The following is a 20307-nucleotide window of genomic DNA, read 5'->3' on the forward strand; positions in this document are numbered from 1 at the left end:
GCTGATAAATCATAGAGAAGGACTTTGTAAGCAAGAAAGTTTGCGATATTTTAACAAACTAAAGTTAATAGGTGGTACAGATACATACGAGCAGTATTAATTAAAATATTAGCCTAATATTTAATCTACCTGACTGGAAATGATAAGAACAAACATGAATGTTGTCAAGATTTTTGCCCTGGAAATCCTGGTTCAGTTTGGCCTACCACAAACGCCTTCTTTCCTCAGTCAGACAGTTTTTGTTATAACTTTTGGCAGTCTATAGTACTCCAAATGTTTTTCCTGATTAGCACAGCCTAAAACATGACATTATTGACCATTGTCAGCAGCAATAATCAGCTAAATTTAGAGTTTTTTTTAGTTCAGTGGCATTGTTAACGTTCTGTGCCGCCTATAGGGGTGAGACTTCCGGTTATTAACCGCTATAGGGAAATAACAAGAAAATAACAACATAAAACTGAATGCACTACAAACCAGTGTGTTCATAATTAAGATAATGCATTAAAATAATATGGTAAGACACACCAATTTACAATATGAAGCAGCAAAACATAGATGTATGCAAATGAGAACAGCCAGACCCATCAAATTTACAAATGGCTGCATCCGCTCTTATATTAAGAAAAAGATGGATAGCGGCTAATGAACTGGAATACTTCTGCATTGAAGAAACAATGTTAACAATTGAATGCTATTGTGTGGATAATATGTCATTTTGTAATCTATAAAAAGTAACTTTAATGTGATTATGAACATTTTAAAATGTAATATAATCTAATTACAAGTAAATTAATAAATACAATAATAATCCGGTTTACGTTATCAAAGACTATGGATTTCTATATGGCTCTGAGAATACCCAAGACATGTCACTCGTGTAGTTTTGAATGGGGAAAAATGCAATGTTCGTAATGGCCGCGAAGCCCCGCCTTCTTAGTGAAAGAGCCAATCGTTGATTAGTAAAGTCAGTGCGTCACTGCAGCTGCCGTTAGAAGTCCCGGTTGCTATAGAAACGATCGGCGCCCTAAAGCCTAGTTCAGACTGCATGATTTTAGCCCCGATTTTGACTCGCCGACAGGTTTTGAGAAATCGCCGACAAATGCCCGAAATCACAGGCAAATCGGTGCTCGTTCACGTGAGTGACAATCACACAGTGTGAACTATCAAAGACGCGATCTGAGAGAATCGCCGACGTGTCGCCGACAACCGTGAGATATTTGGCATGCTAAATATCTGGACCTGTCGGCGATTCAAAATCATGCCGTGTGAAAGGTGATCTGACTGAAAATCACATCGGCGATTACCTACAGCCAATGAGACAGCAACATCCAGGCCAGCGGAAAGTTGGGGGAGGAGTTATGAAGGTATAGATCACAGTATCAACAAGAATAGCTTCGGCTTCTTTTCTTTTCGCTGCAAATGAGTGCACATGCTATTTGTATGACAAGCTTCTTGCGGGCTACCATTTTTTTTATAATAATACCAGTCTCATGTGAGAACTTGCACGCCTGACCTCACGTTGTTTCCATGTCACATCTCGCGTGTGTTTGGTTGTGAGACATAGTTCGCGGACCGGGACAAAGTTGTCGGCGATTCTTCCTATTGTAAAGTCATGCAGTGTGAAACCCCCTGTCTCCGATCCATCGTGCAGTGTGAACACAGCAGCGACAGAATGCTACCCCAGATAGTCATGCAGTGTGAAAACATCTGTGACGCGATTGCTTTGAAAATCGTGCAGTCTGAACTCGGCTTAAGACGTGCGCGCAGTACTGCGCATGCGCACTGGCTCATTTAGCCGGAAAAATAAGCGTATTTTAACGCTATTGGAGCACAAGGAACCATATTTGTGAGGTAGTTCTTGTTGGATTTCTTTGGAGATTTAAAATATGAAATTTAATCCTAAACTTGGTGAACAGTTTTGGAGAATTTGATGTTTCCCCATTCAAAGAGATAGGAGCTGCACTTGCCTGCCCGAGAGGCGTTTCAAAGATGGCCGCCGAGTGACATGACTTGCCTTAAAGGGACTTTGACGTTATCCAGCACTGCTAGCACGTGTTATTAGAGCTAGAAGTATTCTGTATGGATGTATTAGTGACCATTTTTCACATTTACTAGATTTTTTTCTGTTTGGAACAAGCAGTGCCATTTTATTGTCCGTATATATTATAATACCTCTTTTCCAAGTACTTTCTGTTCAATTGTTGAACTTTTGTCCTATTTCTGAATGAAACACTCTTCTCCGTGCCTGATAAAATTGAATCCTTCAATCCCGTTCCTATGGAAACAGTTTTAGTTGCTTGGATACAGTTCCCTCCTCCGCTGCGATGTCACCGCGCATGCTCAGATCATTCCACAGCCCTGAGAGGTTGCTGTCATGGCGGCCGCCACGCGTGTGCTCCAGAGAGGCATCAGCCCGTCTTTAGTGGTGATTTTAGGAGCTACGGGAACTGGAAAATCTAAACTGGCTATCGAGATCGGGAAAAGGCTTAATGGGGAAATTATTAGCGCAGACTCCATGCAGGTGAGTTGAGCGATCCGCTGCATCATCTGTCAAACAGGGAAGCACGTGAAAGGGCATTGCGATTATTAAATGACAGGTCGTTTTAAAACAGCAGAGCTGTGAAATTAAATCAAATAATGCTTTGAACTAAAACATCATGCTTTGTCAGAAAGTTTGGTTTGGTGTGGAATTAAATGCAGAAAGTTTAAGTCGCATTAAAGTAGAACATCAGTAGGCCAAACGCTTTTAGACTCTAAAATATCATTTGTAATTAATTTTTCTTCTAGAATAGTTTGGAGCAAACGTTGTTAAAACGTTTTGCATAATGCATCATATACGTTTAGGGTTTTAGAGTAATTTTATTTCCTCGTGTCCACCACTGGTCGCCATTTTTGACAATGCTCCACGCGATCATAATTCATAAATTTGTCATAAAGCCAAGATTAAAATCGTGTCTACTGATCTCTATGCCACTAGCACCAGGCTTATGACAAGCAGTGTGTAATAACTCTTTTCATACTTTAGTTGATTTGCTAACTAGTCTTACATGCATTGGTAATCTAAAGGTGATTGCTCTATTTTTGGGTTTCATTACATATATAACGGTAGAAGTGACCATCTGCAGTAGTTTTCTGGTAAATTTGAAGCATTTGTTTAGTTATGTATGAATAGTTCTGAACAAAGCTGGAGATATCTTTAGCACGAGCACAGTAGGTCATGTTGCATAACAGTATCTTATAAAATGTCTGTCCACCATCTGGTGCCAAACTCTATATCAAGGGCGATATAATATTTGGAGAAAACTGTCCATTAGCATTCCTGTGAATCCCAATGACATTTACTCAGCTGGCGTAGATGCCCAGGGAAGTACAGGAATGGAAAGTCTGCCGCCTTTGTTGGTTGCATGGATGCTTGGTTTTCCTGGCAAATTGGTTTGAGCTAGTCACTACGACCTCAAAGGCAGCAAATAGGGAAAATGTCTTTTTTTTTTTTTTTTTTAAGTACTCCCAAAATGGTAAAATGTAATGTAGTGAAATGTTTAATAATTGGAGATACTCTGATGTAAACAACAGCGTGGATTACACGGTTAATGTACTACTGAATACATTGTTCTGCAAATTTATGCTTTCTAAACCACAGGAAAAAGCATGTGGAAGCTGCTAATCATATAAAGAAGGGCTAAGTAAGCAGGAAAGGGAATGATATTTTGACAAACTAAAGTTAATAAGCTGTAAAGATATGTACAAGCAGTATCAATTAAGATATTAGCCTAATATTTCACCTACCTGACCTGAAATGATAAGAACAAACACAAATGTTGTCAAGATTTTTGCACTGGAAATCCTGCTTCAGTTTGGCCAACCACAAATGCCTTTTGTTCCTCAGTCTTTGGCATTCTTCTCCTTGATTTCCCTGCTGAAAACAAAAACAGCTTAGAGGGGTTTTGGCCACTTTTCCAGCCTGGGAGACCACCAGGTAAAACCAGCCTAGTCAGGCCAGCTAAAACCAGCTACTTCCAGCTTAAACCAGCTAAGACCAGCCAACCAGCCTAGGCTGGTTTTAGCAGTTTTTTTCAGCAGGGTTGTAATCACTTTTGGCAATAAACAGTAGTTGAAATGTTTTTCCTGGTACTACTGATTAGTACAGCCCAAAACATGTCAATAATTGACCGTTTTCAGCAGCAATAAGAAGCAAAATTTGTGATTTTCGTTTGCTTCAGTGGTATTGTTTACATTCTGTGCCGCCAATATGGCCGATTGATGACGCGTCGTGAAAACACCCTATACAGGAAGTGCTTTGTCTGTCCCACTAGGTTTGGACTTTTTTTTTTTTTGCTTTTTAGGGATCAATATTGTTCGTTTTGTTGCAGGTTTTTTTTTTAAAGAATTTTGTGGAATATTTTTGATTTTTTTCTAATTATATTTGGTTTATACATTTTATGTACATGTGTAGAATATATAGTTATACATGACAGGAAAAAAGTGCAGAAAGGTTTTATATTTGTCTTACTAAATTCTGACACAAATTGCAAACAATAGGACAAAGATACAAATTAAATACAAAAATACAAATCAAGTATAAAATAAAAGACTGCACAGTCTTGACTATATGAATTGCATATACTCATCCTTATTAACCCTTTCACACGTGATTTTAAAATATTCTATCTGACCCCAAAGAGTGAGTTTTTTTAGGCGACTGTTATTTTAGAATGTTTCGCTTTAATGTTTCCATGGCGACGCGACATGTGACACACCGCAGCCACAATAGCACTGTAAGACACATGGATCGCTTTTATTTAGTTTTTCCTTTTTTATTATTAATATTCACAAGCATGCTTACTATATTATGAAATATCTGATATTCCGATTTTGAAATATGTGCAAGTAAATGTATTTAAAAGTTCAAACACTTTTATAATGACCGCGTTAGTTGATCTATACCTAGGGGTGGGCGATATCTCGATATTTAAAATATATCGAGATATTTTTTAAACTCGATATGAATTTTGACATATCGTATATATCGATATAATGTTTATATTTAATTTTCGCCACTTTACTTGTTTGCCTTCTCTGTGCTGTGCTCGCCCCCGCCTCCTTGCTTTTGTTCCCCCTCCCCTCGCCTGTCGTCTCATTCAACATGGCGGCGCCCGCAACCAGCCCGGAGGCTACAGAACTCGTCGCAAAAAAAGGACAACTGGCTCCATTATATGGAGCTTCTAGCACCACGAACCGAGATTTTCATGCGATCGTTAAAACGAAACCAAAAGTAAACGCGCACACGCATTCAAAAGCAATTTTAATACCCTGCGTTTAGAGAGCGACTCCCCAATGCACGCAAATTAGGCTACATAAAATATCTAGGCTGTTATTAGTATTTGGGCTATAATAACTTGTGTAGCTGTGTAGATAGCTCTGTATCATGATAGAAAAATTCGGTCTCTATTTGCACTTTGAAAATTAAAAGAGTAGTACTTTGATCGTGACAGATTTATGGTCCGGCACAGCAATGGAACCATAAATGAGCATGACGATCCATTAACCCCTTAACTGTTACTCCCATTTTTGAACAGAAACGTGAAAATGAAGAATTGAAACTTAAATCTTTATAATTCATGGGCAAAAACATTTTGTAATATGATTTTGATGTACATTGTCCATGTTAATGCAATGTCTGATTTTAAAATGGCTTTCAAATGATGAATTTTGAAATTTTAAGTTTTCATCTGATATATCATTTCTTATTATTTCTAAAGTGTAATAGGGAAAAAGGTCAGAACTCCTGTTATGAAGTAGATTTTTAAGGTGCACTCTTCAATTTGTAACACAACAAAATGTCAAATATCTATTTAGGAGCCTTAGACCTTTCCAACGTTATATGGTTTGTCATGATTAGATTAGGATTTATTTGTAAAATGGTGAAGTAAACTTGGGCATCACACAGAGAGGACGGTGATAGCCATAAAATGTTGACAGGCAAGTGTTTTTAGCTAAGAATCTTTAAATCACTTTTCTCTGACATAATAACTTTGTATGTTTTTTTTTTTTTGTTTAATGGCGTTTTTTTTCATTACATTATTACATTATTTTTCATTAAATTTTTTTAAATTTAAAGCCAAGTTTATTATGTCTTATTTTACTGCTATGTTACTGCTGTTTGATAACCTAATGTTCAGGGGTAAATCTTTAAAATAAAGTTCTCCAGAATCGTGATCTTTATTCTAAGCCACAAATCGTGATTCTCATTTTATTCAGAATCGTGCAGCTCTAATATGTATACAGGGATTTTTAAAAGAAAATTCGCAGAAGCACTTTGTTCTGAACTGCCTACCTCTGAGTTTAAATAAAAGACTGAAATTTGGAATATTTGTTTTTGCAGTAGTTTTTGGGGGGTTATTTATCCTGTAAAGATATCGAGATATATATCGTATATCGAGATATAGCAAAATATATCGAGATATATTTTCTGCTCCATATCGCCCAGCCCTATCTATACCGGGTGGTGAGCGCCGCCATGTTTGTTCACGCTGAATCCGAGCTGTGGGATTTACAACACGCAAATTCATCCTCTCCTCCCGAAAGACATTAAAGTAAGTCTCTGGTGAGCTGGGAGAAGAAGAGAGTAAACTTTATAGTTGCCTACATAATCTGTATATGATATCAATAAAATATGTTGTCAGAATATATTTGTAGGATCATTATCGCCGCTTCCATAGACATCAGTGTGTATTTTACAAGCTATAAATGTATGGTTTTGTTAGTACGTATGTGTATTTAATTGTCTGAAACCTAAAATAAGCATTATATGGTTGAAAACACTGAATAGTTGTGATAATATGACAAGCACTCAGCGCGTCCGATCTGGCTCAGCGCCAGCCAACGCGCCAAAACTTTTTGAATTCAGCAGTTGATCACGTGATGCGGCGAACGTTCGAATCACACCGGTGTGATCGTACGCTCCAGGGACCAGCCAAGACAAATCACACCGTTGTGATCGTACGCGTTAAAGCTACTGAAGTTATTCAGTCAAGAGCAGTGTGTGAATTTTATCTTTTTCTCCTGACGTAAAATGGCACAATTATTTTGTGGTGTTCCAGTTTTTTTAAAAAACCCTAAAATGGAATTTCAAAATCATTGTAATCTCTATCATTAAAGGGTTAAGATTTGGAAATTCTGTCATTAATTACTCACTCTTATATCGTTCCAAACCTGTAAGACATTCGTTCATCTTCGGAACAAAAATTAAGATATTTTTGATAAAATCTGAGAGCTTTCAGACTCTGCATAGACAGCAACGCAACTACCATATTCAAGGCCCAGAAAGGTAGTAAGGACAACGTTAAAATAATCCATGTAACATCAGTGGTTTACCCGTAATGTTGTGAAGCTTCGAGAATACTATGAGAATAAGGGATTGACAAAATACGCAAAACTACATACAGTTCCCTTTAAGTGTACCAAATTACGTTTGTAAAATGTGCAATACAAAGTTTGAATGATATTCGAATATGGCTTGGCTTGTTAGTTCCTCAGTGTGAGTAGAAGCTCATTGCTCGAACATGTGCTGCTTTCACACTGTAGCTTTACAATGCAAATACATTTTGGTTTTATCAGACTAGTCTGTTTGCCTGAAGTCCTGTATTGTTCTTGCAAATGTTGCAAATTGTAACGTAGCTTTACTGTGACATTGGTCAACTTTAGATTTACTACCAGTCAGATCATCCAGCTCTTTGCAGCTATGTTCAGGTGAAGTAGCCGAGGTGCTGAATCCTCCACCAAGTCTGTGTCAGTAATAGATGAAAAGGCTTTGGCTGTATGGACCCCTTTTGTGCTCTCAGGGCCCCTGGAAGCAAGGCCTGGGAACTCAGGGGGTGGGCTTAGTGAAGGTTTGGTACCACATTTGCATATAGGCTTGTCTATTATTCTCAGTAGAAAGGGACTTTTCTGCTGTTGAATTTGGGTCAGTTTAATCATACATTAAAGCTTGGTTCAGGATGTGGAAATTGGGCCCATTCCCAAAGCTGAACTGGGTGTAGTTTGTGTATTTTACAGCTTGAAAGTCTGTCAGGACATGCGATTAAGTACTCTGACGTATGTTGTTAAAATTATGGTAATTTTCTCAGCTACTTGCATAATCTTTCTAAATCTAGCGCATAGATTACATCATTGGCAAAGTATTCTTATGACGAATGCTCTAATATATAGCTTTCCTCAGAAATTTGACAATCACTTTTGTATAAGTATCTAGCCTTTTTTGCTATTCCATAACTTTGCTATTGTTCACTCCCTAACGCTTATTAAACTTTTGCTTGTTTGGGCTATGGATGTAAATTATACCTCAAATTGTGTTGCTAGTTTAAGAGATGCTTTTTGACTTTCGCTTAGGTTAGTGAAACTTGCTAAATAATGTTATATTTCAAGGAGGGACACAAGCCATATCTAGAAACATGAATATCATAGAGATTTTGGTAGGGCTTGACAATTATGGATAAAAAAGGTCAAATTCACCTTGCAGTATCTGCTAAATGTAAATTATTTGACCGAAATAAGAGGAACATACAAAATGCATGTTATTTTTTTATTTAGTACTGACCTGAGTAAGATATTTCACATAAAAGATGTTTAAATGTAGTTTATAAGAGAAGGTAATAGTTACATTTATAAAAATGACCCCATTCAAAAGTTTACATACACTTGATTCTTAATACTGTTGTACCTGAATGATCCACAGCTGTTTTTTGTTTAGTGATAGTTGTTCATGAGTCCCTTGTTTGTCCTGAACAGTTAAACTGCCTGCTGTTCTTCAGAAAAATCCTTCAGGTCCCACAAATTCTTTGTTTTTTTTCAGCATTTTTGTGTATTTGAACTAGTGTTGTCACGGTACCAAAATTTCAGTATTCGGTACCAATACCATTGAAAATCCACGGTTCTCGGTACCAATTTCGGTACCAATGCAAAACACAATAACATATTAATTGAGCAACACACAATTTTTTATTAATAAAGTTGAACAAAAATAAAATGTACAAAACAAAAAAAAACACTGCCATTCTTTATACTTACATAAAATTGTTAAAAAAATGTCCACAGGTTAAAAAAGTATTTCAAGGATTGTAAACATTTTAGTAATTAAATAACATCTAAATAAATTACAGGAATAAAAAATGTAAACAAGTTTCACCCAAAAGTTTTTGTCATATTTCTGCTTCTGCTGAAAAACATCTGTACTGTTGTCTGTTTTGGAGTTCGCTGGGGTCTTTCATGATTTTCCTCAATCTGCAGCTGTAAAAAGAAAATATAATATACTTAAGTAAAGCAGTGGGCTAAGTCTGACCAGATGCGACATTAGATCATTGACACCAGCAAAAATATATGAATTTTCAGTAAATAACAAACCTCAGCTGTTATAATAAATTTAGATAAGATTACATATATTAAGACAAGTGTCTATCACATGAAAACTGCAGTATTAAAAACACTTTACAATTTTCATTTATTAGATAACATCGCCTAACAATAAACAGTAGTTACATGGCAATTATTCTTCGTGAGGTTAGGCTAATTTCAACATTTACTAATGCATAAAATCATGTTAATCTGTTAAACATGAACAAACATGAATTAATGTTGTAAAAATATATTGTTCACTTACTCTAAGTTTATATTAGATGATGCATGAATTTGATCTTATTGTAAAGTATTACCAAACTAAACAGGGGATAAAACGTGTTTTATTTGATTGTACTTTTATTTAATCCAAACTGCATTCATATTTATTATTAAAAAGCTTTTTAAACCTGCTAGAGTTATCCAGCCAAGAATAAGTCTAGAACGTTTTCTGACAGACTGATATTAAGGACATAAACATTGTTAACGACACATTTGTTCTTTCTCTAACACATATATTTTGGATACACAAGTCATTTGTGTAAAAAATAGTAAATACATGTCCTTATTTTTTCACTCTAACAAATGTTAGCGTTGTTTCAAATTCATTAAGGCCAGCATATTAGCGTTAGCCGCGCTTATGCTAACGATTCACTACACAAACGGTGATGTTTATTTCAGTCTGACATTCAAATTAAAATATGCAGTAATGTTCGTGACAGAAGCTCTAAATATGAAATTAAAATGAAACTTACCTTGCTTGAACTCTTTCATTTGATCGCGGAGTCGGTCTTTGAGGTGTTTTGTCCTTTCGAGAGAACCTAGACGACATCTTTGCAAATAGTTTTTTGATGATCTATGATGTTCGCTTTGTTCAGCCGCAAATCCAAAATATTTGGAGTAAGTCTGGCTCTTGTTTGTCAACAAGTTGATTCAGAGCCGCGGCATCAGCAGCACCACAGGCGCTTTAATGAAGAGAGCGCAACTGCGCAGTGCGTGTGTGCGACTGTGCGCGCACCTTTTGTATAGCGTATCAAGAACCGGGTTGACCGGATAGTCGGTACCACCGGTACTTAAGAAAACCAGGTACCGTAACGTTTAAATTTTTTTAGTACCGACTTGGTACCGAAGTACCGGGACTTTTGACAACACTAATTTGAACCCTATCCAGCAATGACTGTATGATTTTTGAGATCCATTTTTCACACTGAGGACAACTGAGGGACTCATATGCAACTATTACAGAAGGTTAAAACGCTCACTGATGCTCCAGAAGGAAAAACAATGCATTAAGAGCCAGAATGGTGATGTGTACATTTTTCTTATTTTGCCTAAATATTCATATTTCATTCATTTAGTAATGCCCTTCAGAAGCTGCAGAAGACACTTGCATGTTTTCCAGAAGACAAAATAAGTCAAATTTACCCTGGTTTAAATTCAAGTTTCTCTAATGCATTATGTTTTCATCTGGAGCATTAGTGAGCATTTGAACCTTCTGTAATAGTTGCATATGAGTCCCATATGAGATGGATTTCAAAATCATAGTCATTGTTGGAAAGGGTTCAAATACACAAAAATGCTGAAAAACCAAAGAATTTGTGGGACCTGAAGGATTTTTCTGAAGAACAGCGGGCAGTTTAACTGTTCAGGAGAAACAAGGGACTCATGAACAACTATCACTAAACAAAAAACAACAACAACAAAATTAGGAATTAAGTGTATGAAAACTTTTGAACAGGATCTTTTTTTTAATAAATTCAACTATTATTTTCTATTGTATTCTATATGCTTTCATGTGAAAGAGCTTATTCAAGTCAATACTAAATAAAAATAACATGCATTTTGTATGAAAAAATAATTAACATTTTGCAGATACTGTATATCTATCTGTCTCTGTAATTGCAGCTTCTCAGTTTTGCTGTGCTTATTTGTAAGGCTGTACAATATTGTAAAATCTTTTCCAATCATATCAATATGACTATTATTATATCACATTTAATAATAATAATTAGGAATTAGGGGTGGGAAAAAAAATCGATATTGCAATATATTGTTGTGCTCTCTGTCGCAATAAATAATCGATACACTAACGGCCAATATCGATATTTTATTACAACACAAATGATTAATTTACCCGTCGTCAGTGTCACTGTCACTACCCAATATCTACCATTCTGTTTGCGGGGGGCGCTGTTCGAGTAAATAGGCGTAAAGTGGCGGAAGCAGCGGCCAGTGAAGAACACAAGTTATCTTACAACATCAGAGAAGAAGCGCAGAAAAAAAGAGAAGTGAGAAGAATGGCGGAAGATAACGAAAAACAAATCAAAGACGCACCCGCTAGTTGAGCATGCTGATCAGTTACGCCTGTTTCACACATACTCCGTCTGCAGTGCTTATGCGTTGAGTATTTTTTTCCGCACCCATGTTAACGGATTAGAGCGTTCACATTGCACGCGGTTGCTGTGCAAGTGCATTGAATAATACGTTGTTTAATATACGTTGAGTTTAAACGTGAATATATCTAGAATTGTATTAGTGTACTGTGATAAAAGAGTATCACAATGCTGAAAAAGCACGTTTGTATTTGAAATCAAAATAACGGATAAATGGTGTGTTTGTGGTAAACAGCCGCGGATCAGGAACGGACTGCAAACGAGTCCGTGCTGCTTCTGCATCGCACACGTAACGCACACGGACTGCATACACACTGCAGACGGAGTATGTGTGAAACAGGCGTTAGTGTTCCTCAAGAAGAATATGCCTTGATGAGACCACTGTCCAGGTTAACATAAATCACTTTACAGTAACTTACTACTGACGTTTCAGTATCATGGTTTACACATGTTAGTTAATGTTCATGTTGTTTTTTAATGTTCAGGCACTTTTATCTGTCTAGCTGTACAGTGTTTACATTTAAGACCAGGAGGCAGTGAGTTATTATGCAAATGCATATTTCTTTGCACAGTGTTGGAAATGTTGGCATTAATAAATGCATAAGATTTCCTTATTATGGGTATTTTTTTTCTTTTTCAGTCACATATATCGTGATATATCGTTGATGAAATTTCTTCCAATATATTGAATATCGTAGATATCGTGAATCGCGATATTATCGATATCGTGGGCCACATATCGCCACAGAATTGAATCGTGAGCTACCTGTATCGTCCCACCCCTATTAGGAATGCACCGAAATGAAAATTCTTGGCCGAAACCGAAAATCGAAAAAGATGAAAACCAAGGCCGAAAACCGAAACACCGAAAGAATTATGCCAATTATTAGTACCATTGGATTTATGGCTATGACTGTGTACTAATCTTACTAAAATCAAGGCATTGCAATTGCATAAATTAATATTAAAGTTTCAAAGAATAAATCAATTATATTAATTTAAACAATTATTATCAATCAAGTATTATATTACTTAAATAACATATACATATATTTTACTGCCTTTGTTTAAATTGTTTAAATTTTTATAACACATTATCTTGTGGATCCATCAGTTCACATTTACAACTCTACGCATTTCTCTTCCAGCAGAAGGCGCTATCAGAATGGTGGTACACAAAGCAGCGCAGCAAATGACTTTGAAACGTGCAGGGCATATTTATTCAATGGATAGCCTTTTAAAGTTTCATCGCAATTCTTGTCTTTCAGTCCCCACATTTAAGACCACCTGAAATCATAGTTAAGACTTTCTTAACCCCTAATAACACTGCAGTCATCAATGAAAATTAAGAGCTTTATTTCAAGAACCGACTTTCAAAAACAAACCTTACACAAAATACGTTTCTTTTTATTTTTTTCCCACCATGTTCGGCGCACAAGAAAAATATTAGGGGACTAAATTAATATCAGCATATGAAGTATAACCGTCTCTGAGAGAATGCACGTCAGATGCTGAAAGCACTGTCAGTTTTTACTTTCACTTTAACATATTGCACAGTTTTCACGTTGCTTGTGTGATATCCATTGGCTCACCTCCATGGTTTAAAACATAAATATTTATAAATATACAGTATATAGAAAAGACATATCTTTAAAATATTGCGATGTAACAGCAATGTAAAGCCATTGTTTTTCACTCACTGAAAGCTACATGTCTGCGTGCAATGCGCCGATCTCTGCTCTCATCACTGCACGCACGACTGCAGACACACTCCCTCTTGAAATTTCGGCATTGCAAGTTTTGCAAATCGCTATCCGTGGGTCTTTCTCAGATATACTGAAAAACTTCCACACCGCAGACATGTTGCTTCAGACAAGCATCTGTTTGCATCAACATACTGTTTCGGCCGTGTTGTTTCGGTGATAAAAGTCTTTCGGTGGCCGAATATTCGGTGCATCCCTAATAATAATAATATTAACAACTATTATTAAACACTGGACCATGAATGGATGAACAAACACAGTGCTATGCCTCACTGAAAACAAAACATACAGCACATATATTTATTCAATTAAAGTTCAGCCGTTGTAATTACACGCTTATTTTGAATGCTCTAGAATACTCTAGCAATGCCTTATGGTGACTTTTGTAAAGGCAAATACCACTCATATTTTCCATAGAAAATTTGAACCTTTAGTTGTCCTTCCCTCATGCGTCCTCCTTGAGGATGTATTGCTCTATTGAGAGTGGCATGGCTGTCACCTGGTGCAGTTAATTGGGTTACGCTAATAAAATTCCTCCCCTTGTGCTGCACTGCAGTCCCATCCACTGCTCACACACTGAGCCGCAAGCTGGCTCCTCCAAGACCCCTCGCTGGTGTAACGCTCCACGAGAAACACAATGAGTGCTTTGGATTGACCTAGCAGCACTAAATGTGTGCTTCGTGTATCTTGAAAAGTATTGCATTTGTTCATAGATAGTAAAAGCATGTTTGTGCAAGAGTGAGTTTTTTTTTTTTTTTTGGTTCTGTTGCAGGCAGGCTACTGGGAAGCCGCTATTGACGTGCTGAATTGGTGCCTACACGCCTATTATGCTCAGTAGCTTTCATTGGACATTCAACGGCCGTGCGGCTTACACAGGACACTATTTACATTTTGAATGGCAGTACTGTACGGAGGGTTGGAATGGGACTAAGCCGAGAGAGCGACCGATTGTTCTTGTGGTCAGGTTAGGATTGAATATTTGAATAATGGTTTGTTTGGTACCCAAATTCTTACCGTTGGAGCAAGCAGTGACACGAAAGGTCAGAAAGGGCAGGGTTCAATAGACCTCGGGTCAACAAACTGCTCATGGGAACCCCGGTTAAGGTCACTAAGGCTGTAAACGGAGAAAAGTAAGAAGGGATTTTAGATGCTTAGGGCATCCTGCTTTTCACACGAGGTCTTCAAGATCCCAGCAGCCCTTTTAATAGGGCATTCACAAGAGCGAAAGACCGGGAGACCTTAACGCAAACGGTTATTAATGGACTTTAGTGGGTGTTTGGGTTTACTGATGCGGAACCAATTTGTACTACTCTTTGCTGGTGTCAGCTTTTGATCAGTGTAAAAGCAATATGAAGGGTTTAAGGTAGGGATGCACCGATCCGTATGTGTAGTATATACGGCTCAACGTGAAATCACGCACCTGATGGCATTTACCGCTGATTACAGAACCGGCTTTACTGACAAAACGCGCAAGCATGATTCAGATCGGTGCATCCGTAGTTTAAGGGTATCATGGTAACATAGGTTATAAAGGAACGAGACACCCTGGAAAAACAAGCACCCACACTGTCATGTTTGAGCTACAATGACCTGCTAAATGACTGTAGCCCGGTTGTAATGAATGGTAATTAATAACACAGGGCTGCCGTTAGGTCTCTATATAGCAGTGATGTTATAGTTCATAATAGGGGAATTGTATATTGGTACAATGCAAAGTCCTCATGCTTATTCATTCATTCATTCAGTTGATAACACAAATTCAGCATCTTATTGAGAGTACCAAATGTTTGTACCACAAATGTTTTTTAGATGAGACTATTTTTGGACTTCATGGGTTTTGACACAACTGCAAGATTGCTACAAAAACAAGAATATATGCATTATCAATTTTTAAAAATTAGTTTTAAGTACATATCAAGAAATATTAGCGATGTAACAATATCAAAATCTCATGATACGATAATATCACAATATAAGGTCCTAGGGATGCTCATATTAACCGTTTAACTGTTAACCGACAGTAAGAATTTTAACCGATTATTACTATCAGTTAAACGGTTTAAAAGGTTTTTTTTTTCTTTTTTTTTTTACGTTTGCTGCATGGTGAAAGAAAAAAAATGCTATATGTAAGTTAACGTTATCTGTTTACTCACGGGCGCGTGTCGACACGTGCAGTGCGGATGTACAGACATATTTTGCTGAGCAAGCTCCTGCTTTACCTTCACTTAGTTGATGTAACTGATGTGGCATATGCAACACAATGGCAATGGCGATATTGCGTTATCAGAGAGTGAATCCGTGAGTGAATGTATTCCAATTCTGAATTATAAAGTGTGCGCTCCCCTTACAACCACTGGAAAGCTGTTATACATTACTGCAGTTCATCGCAATCTCACAAAGTTAATAAAAATTAATAAAATAACCTTAGACTGTACAATTAATCTCATATTTACATCATGTCTATACTTTCTTTGTTTTAATGATAGAGTTCGCGGACCTGTAGAAGTCAGTAGAACTGAAACCGGCACTTTGAGTGGTGAGTGGATTGTAACATAGCCGCCTCTAGGGATGGGTACCGAAACCCGGTACTTTATCGGTCCCGGTGCCAAATTGTAAAAGACCGAAGTATCGATAAGCTCTGACGTTAACGGTTCTGCTGTCGGTACTGGAGACTGGAGAAATAAAAAAAATAAATGTTCTATTTATTATTGCTAAATAAATATTACCTAGTATATTTTACCTGACCAGCCTTTTGTAATTTGCAATAATATTCGTTATTCACCTGCACTGCCGTTATTTGCTATCTCACGCACGAAATGTAGTCTGTTCCGCAGTACACAGAGCTCGCGCGCACAACACGAGAGAGCGCGCGCTTATGGAGTGACGATGGCGGAGAACGCCGAACGATCCAAAGTATGGTTACACTTCACCCGTGTGAACACGGACAATGCTCGTTGCAACAAGTGTAACAAGATTTTTGCTGGTAAAGGCGGAAACACAAGCAATTTATCAAAACATCTAGCCAAAGTGCATTATGTGCAGAAATGCAAAGTTTTTGACTGCCTAGCTTCTACTTCATCATTCGTCTCCTCTGGTATGCAAGCTATGTTAAAATAACGACATAAACATCACATAAGGTCTCTCTAAATCAGTATTATAATGTTAATAATTGAATAAACACACATTCAGATACATATAGCCTACATATAGGCTAAATATTTATAATATTTTTTTATGCAGTAGCCTAAATAAATATTAAACATTAAAATGCCTTTATAGTACTGCTTTTACAAATAGATAAATAATAATAAACTGTGCTAAGAAATTATAGAGCAGAGCTTACCTAAAAATGTATTTGTAGTTAAATCATTGTATATTCATTTTCAAGAAAATTGTTTTTGTTTTACAATCATTGGTTTTGTTTGTGTACCAGATATTTGCTCAAACATTGGTGTTTGCTAAGCTATAGATAATTATTTTACATATAAAAAATAAAGTGTTGTTATTTCTGTTCTCAATTTGTTTCAGTTTTTTAATAAAAAACACAACAAAAAGTACCGATAAGAGTACCGTTAAAGTACCGAACCGATAAGGGGTATCGATAGAAGTAGTAATACCGTTAAAACCTTAACGATACCCATCCCTAGCCACCTCTGATTGGCCGCTGCGATAATGAAATTTACAGATATGTCTATGATTGGCAACGCTGTGAAAACACGTTTCTCCACATATGAACAGTGGATGAAAAGTCCCGAACCACAAATTGAAAGGATTTTTTTTTGTGATGGTATTTTTGTTGTGGATCTAAGAGTTAACAGGCAGCGTTCCAGTCTATCCGTACAGCATGTGGACATGTTAAAAACTAGGCACACTGAGGTATAGGCTGGTTTGCTATATATTTTTATGTCCGACGACAAGAATAAGACGGAACCGTTCTTCAAATCGCATAGAAGGATTCAGTGTGTTTCAGTTTTGTCCTCTTCATTAGTTATTTAATGTATACATATTTAGTGTAGGCCTATTTATATTATTCTTTTTTTATTATTTGATTATGATTTTCTCGGTTCTCAGAAGCGCTGCTGATGCGTGATTTTGATGCGGAATTTGAGTATAAAGTTTTTGTTGTTGCTCTGTATGCTGCTGTTTGCATGTTAAAATTAATGCTTGTATTTTTAATGTATCATCACAGATACTCGTGCATTCTGTTTTTATTTTAAACTAATTTATTATTCTAATTTTATCAGTTAACGGTTAATGTTCGGATAACGAGCTGCGGTTGTCAGTCAGGAAAATTAACCCGAAATTAGCATCCCTATAAGGTCCACAATGTGATATTTATTGCAATATTTAAGTAGATATGATGTTAAAACAAAAATTAGGAATGAAGATATGCTTCAGTGTCATGTTGGGCTGTTCTGTCTTTAAGCATCTGCTTAAATGTGGGGAGTCACTTAAATTCAAAGAGACGTAATCATCCAGATTCAGGCACAGTATCACATGTTTCTCAGGCTGGTTTGCTCAGTGGCTGTTCTCAAGAACTTGAGAACTGCTAATAATAGGACCTTTGCTCAGCCTAATGTCCTAAAACTTTTGCTTTGGAACCCAGGTTTGGTGTTCTTAATGTTTGAGTAATTTCTCATGATTTGTAAACTGGAATAGACTGACATTAAAATGCACTAAAAGAGTTTTTACCCTGAATTAGCTTTTTAAATGGGATGTTTAATCAGTTTTGTAATTGCTGCAAAACCTTCTTTTTCTCTTCTGTAAATGTTTTGTAATTTTATAGTAAATGCAGCGACGTGAAATTGTGTTTATTTACAGATGCATTTATGCACTTCTCCAGTAAATATCATCTGTGTGTGTGAAGACGCTGTATGCGGTGGTGTAGCGCAAATGTGAATGAATGTTCTTGATGACAAGGCAGAAATGCTTCTCTTTATCAAGAAACATTGGCCATTAATTCTCAAGTAATAGATTTAGTACTAGCATTGCTATTTCTAGTTTGAAGACACAGTGCACTTTTTGTTTTCAAAGTTATCGTTGTGAGACGATTCTGTAATGTTTAAAAAAATCCATATAAAATTCATTGAAGAAAAGTGGATTTTTGTAAGTAAGCCTGCTTTGTTACTTATATTTTATTTCTAATGTTTTCAAGGCTCAGAGCATTATTTTGTTAAATTTTTTATTATGAGAAGATGCTGTAATGTTTATTCATTTCTTTTATTATAAAATATCAAAAAGATTTTTGTTACTAGTATAACTATTACAGGAACTAATTTTTTACCTTTTTCGAAGGCACAAAGCACTTTATTTTGTTGTTAAAGTTATTTTCTTGCAAGAAGATCCTGTAATGTTTATTAATTCATTTTATTATAAAATAAATGTAATTAAAGAAAATATTCATTACAGTAAAAATCGGAATCGGCAGGTCACACTTACTAAAAAATCGGAATCGGAATCGGCCTAGAAAATTGCAATCGGTGCAGCTCTAATACTCAATAACCATTTACCTGAACTTTATTTAACCGTATGACATGTTGTGAAGACTCTTTCAAAAACCGATTTAGACTCGAAGGATTTTCTGCCTGTCTCTTCCTCTAACTTTCCCCACATGACGAATGACAAGCCTCGACTCATCTGTGCTCGCCTGTTTCACAGGATAACCGTAATTCAAAGAGAATCATTTATCAAACTCTGATTTGAATACTCTGCTGGACGCAAGCCTTTAAAGCATTTGTCTAATTTCTGCTCCTTTTCTCTGAGCTCTTTGATAAGGTGTTGCATCCGTTTGAGCACTTGTTCGCACTTACATCTCCCTGCGTGCTGGATTAATGGATCAGACCTCGAAGCAGACAGAACCTGCTGTCTAAAAACTGCATGGACAGCACTGGAAACTCACAGGGGCCTTTCCATGTAAATGTACCCAGCAATTATTGCAATCAGGCTGCATTGGTAATTAATGCGTTCCCGGAGGTTTAGTTCTACAGTTGCCACCATGTGCATCATCTGTCAATTGATTCATGGGTTTCGTTTTTGCATTAATATCAGATTTATTTTTAATGCAATAATTCAACCAGACATTATAATCGTCATTTAAATGTCTTTCTAATCTCTTTTTAAACCTATATGTGGGGAAAAACGTTGTATTGTTAGTAGTGCTGTCAAATGATTAATAGTGATTAATCGCTTCCAAAAAAAAGTTTTAGTTTACATAGTGTGTGTACTGTGTATATTTATTATATATATATATATATATATATATATATATAAATACACACAGATGTATGTGTATAAGAAAAAATGCTGTTCATATATTACAAATATTTATATATATAATATCAATTCTATGAATATAAATATATACATGTAAATGTTTTGACAGCACTAGATGTTACCAGTGTTATTATAGTATTTATTTATATGGTATTTATTAAAATTTTAAATTAGCTTTTACCTTAAATTGAGTATTTTCTATTTAATTTTCATTTTAGTGCTCTTTTGCCATTTTTATTTTTCATAAATTTTTCAGACTTCTACTGTAATTTTTTAGTACTTTAAATTAGTTTGTTTGTTGCGAAGACACAGTATTTCACATTTTTTAACTAATATTTATGTATTCATATTTATATTATATTTAATTAATATTTTATTTTATTATTTATACTATATTTTTTCAGGTTTCATGGCAAAATTCCAAAATAATGTTTGATTTCTCTATTGGTTATTTGCTTTTATAGTTTAGGGGTTGACCAATCATCAGC

At 36.1% G+C, this 20307-nt stretch overlaps 1 protein-coding gene across 2 annotated transcripts in view; it reads left to right on the top strand.

Moving 5' to 3' along the window:
* Positions 1–2370: 2370 nt before the first annotated feature.
* Positions 2371–20307, top strand: part of trit1 (tRNA isopentenyltransferase 1) — a 72054-nt gene continuing 54117 nt past the window's right edge. For both annotated transcript variants that reach the window (XM_073822097.1, XM_073822096.1), the window contains exon 1: positions 2371–2521. In XM_073822097.1, the coding sequence (XP_073678198.1) occupies positions 2375–2521 (147 nt within the window). In that variant the 5' untranslated portion in view covers positions 2371–2374. The remainder of the gene's footprint in view (positions 2522–20307) is intronic.

The sequence above is a fragment of the Garra rufa genome, chromosome 17 (genome assembly GCF_049309525.1).
Source record: "Garra rufa chromosome 17, GarRuf1.0, whole genome shotgun sequence".
Lineage (NCBI taxonomy): Eukaryota > Metazoa > Chordata > Actinopteri > Cypriniformes > Cyprinidae > Garra > Garra rufa.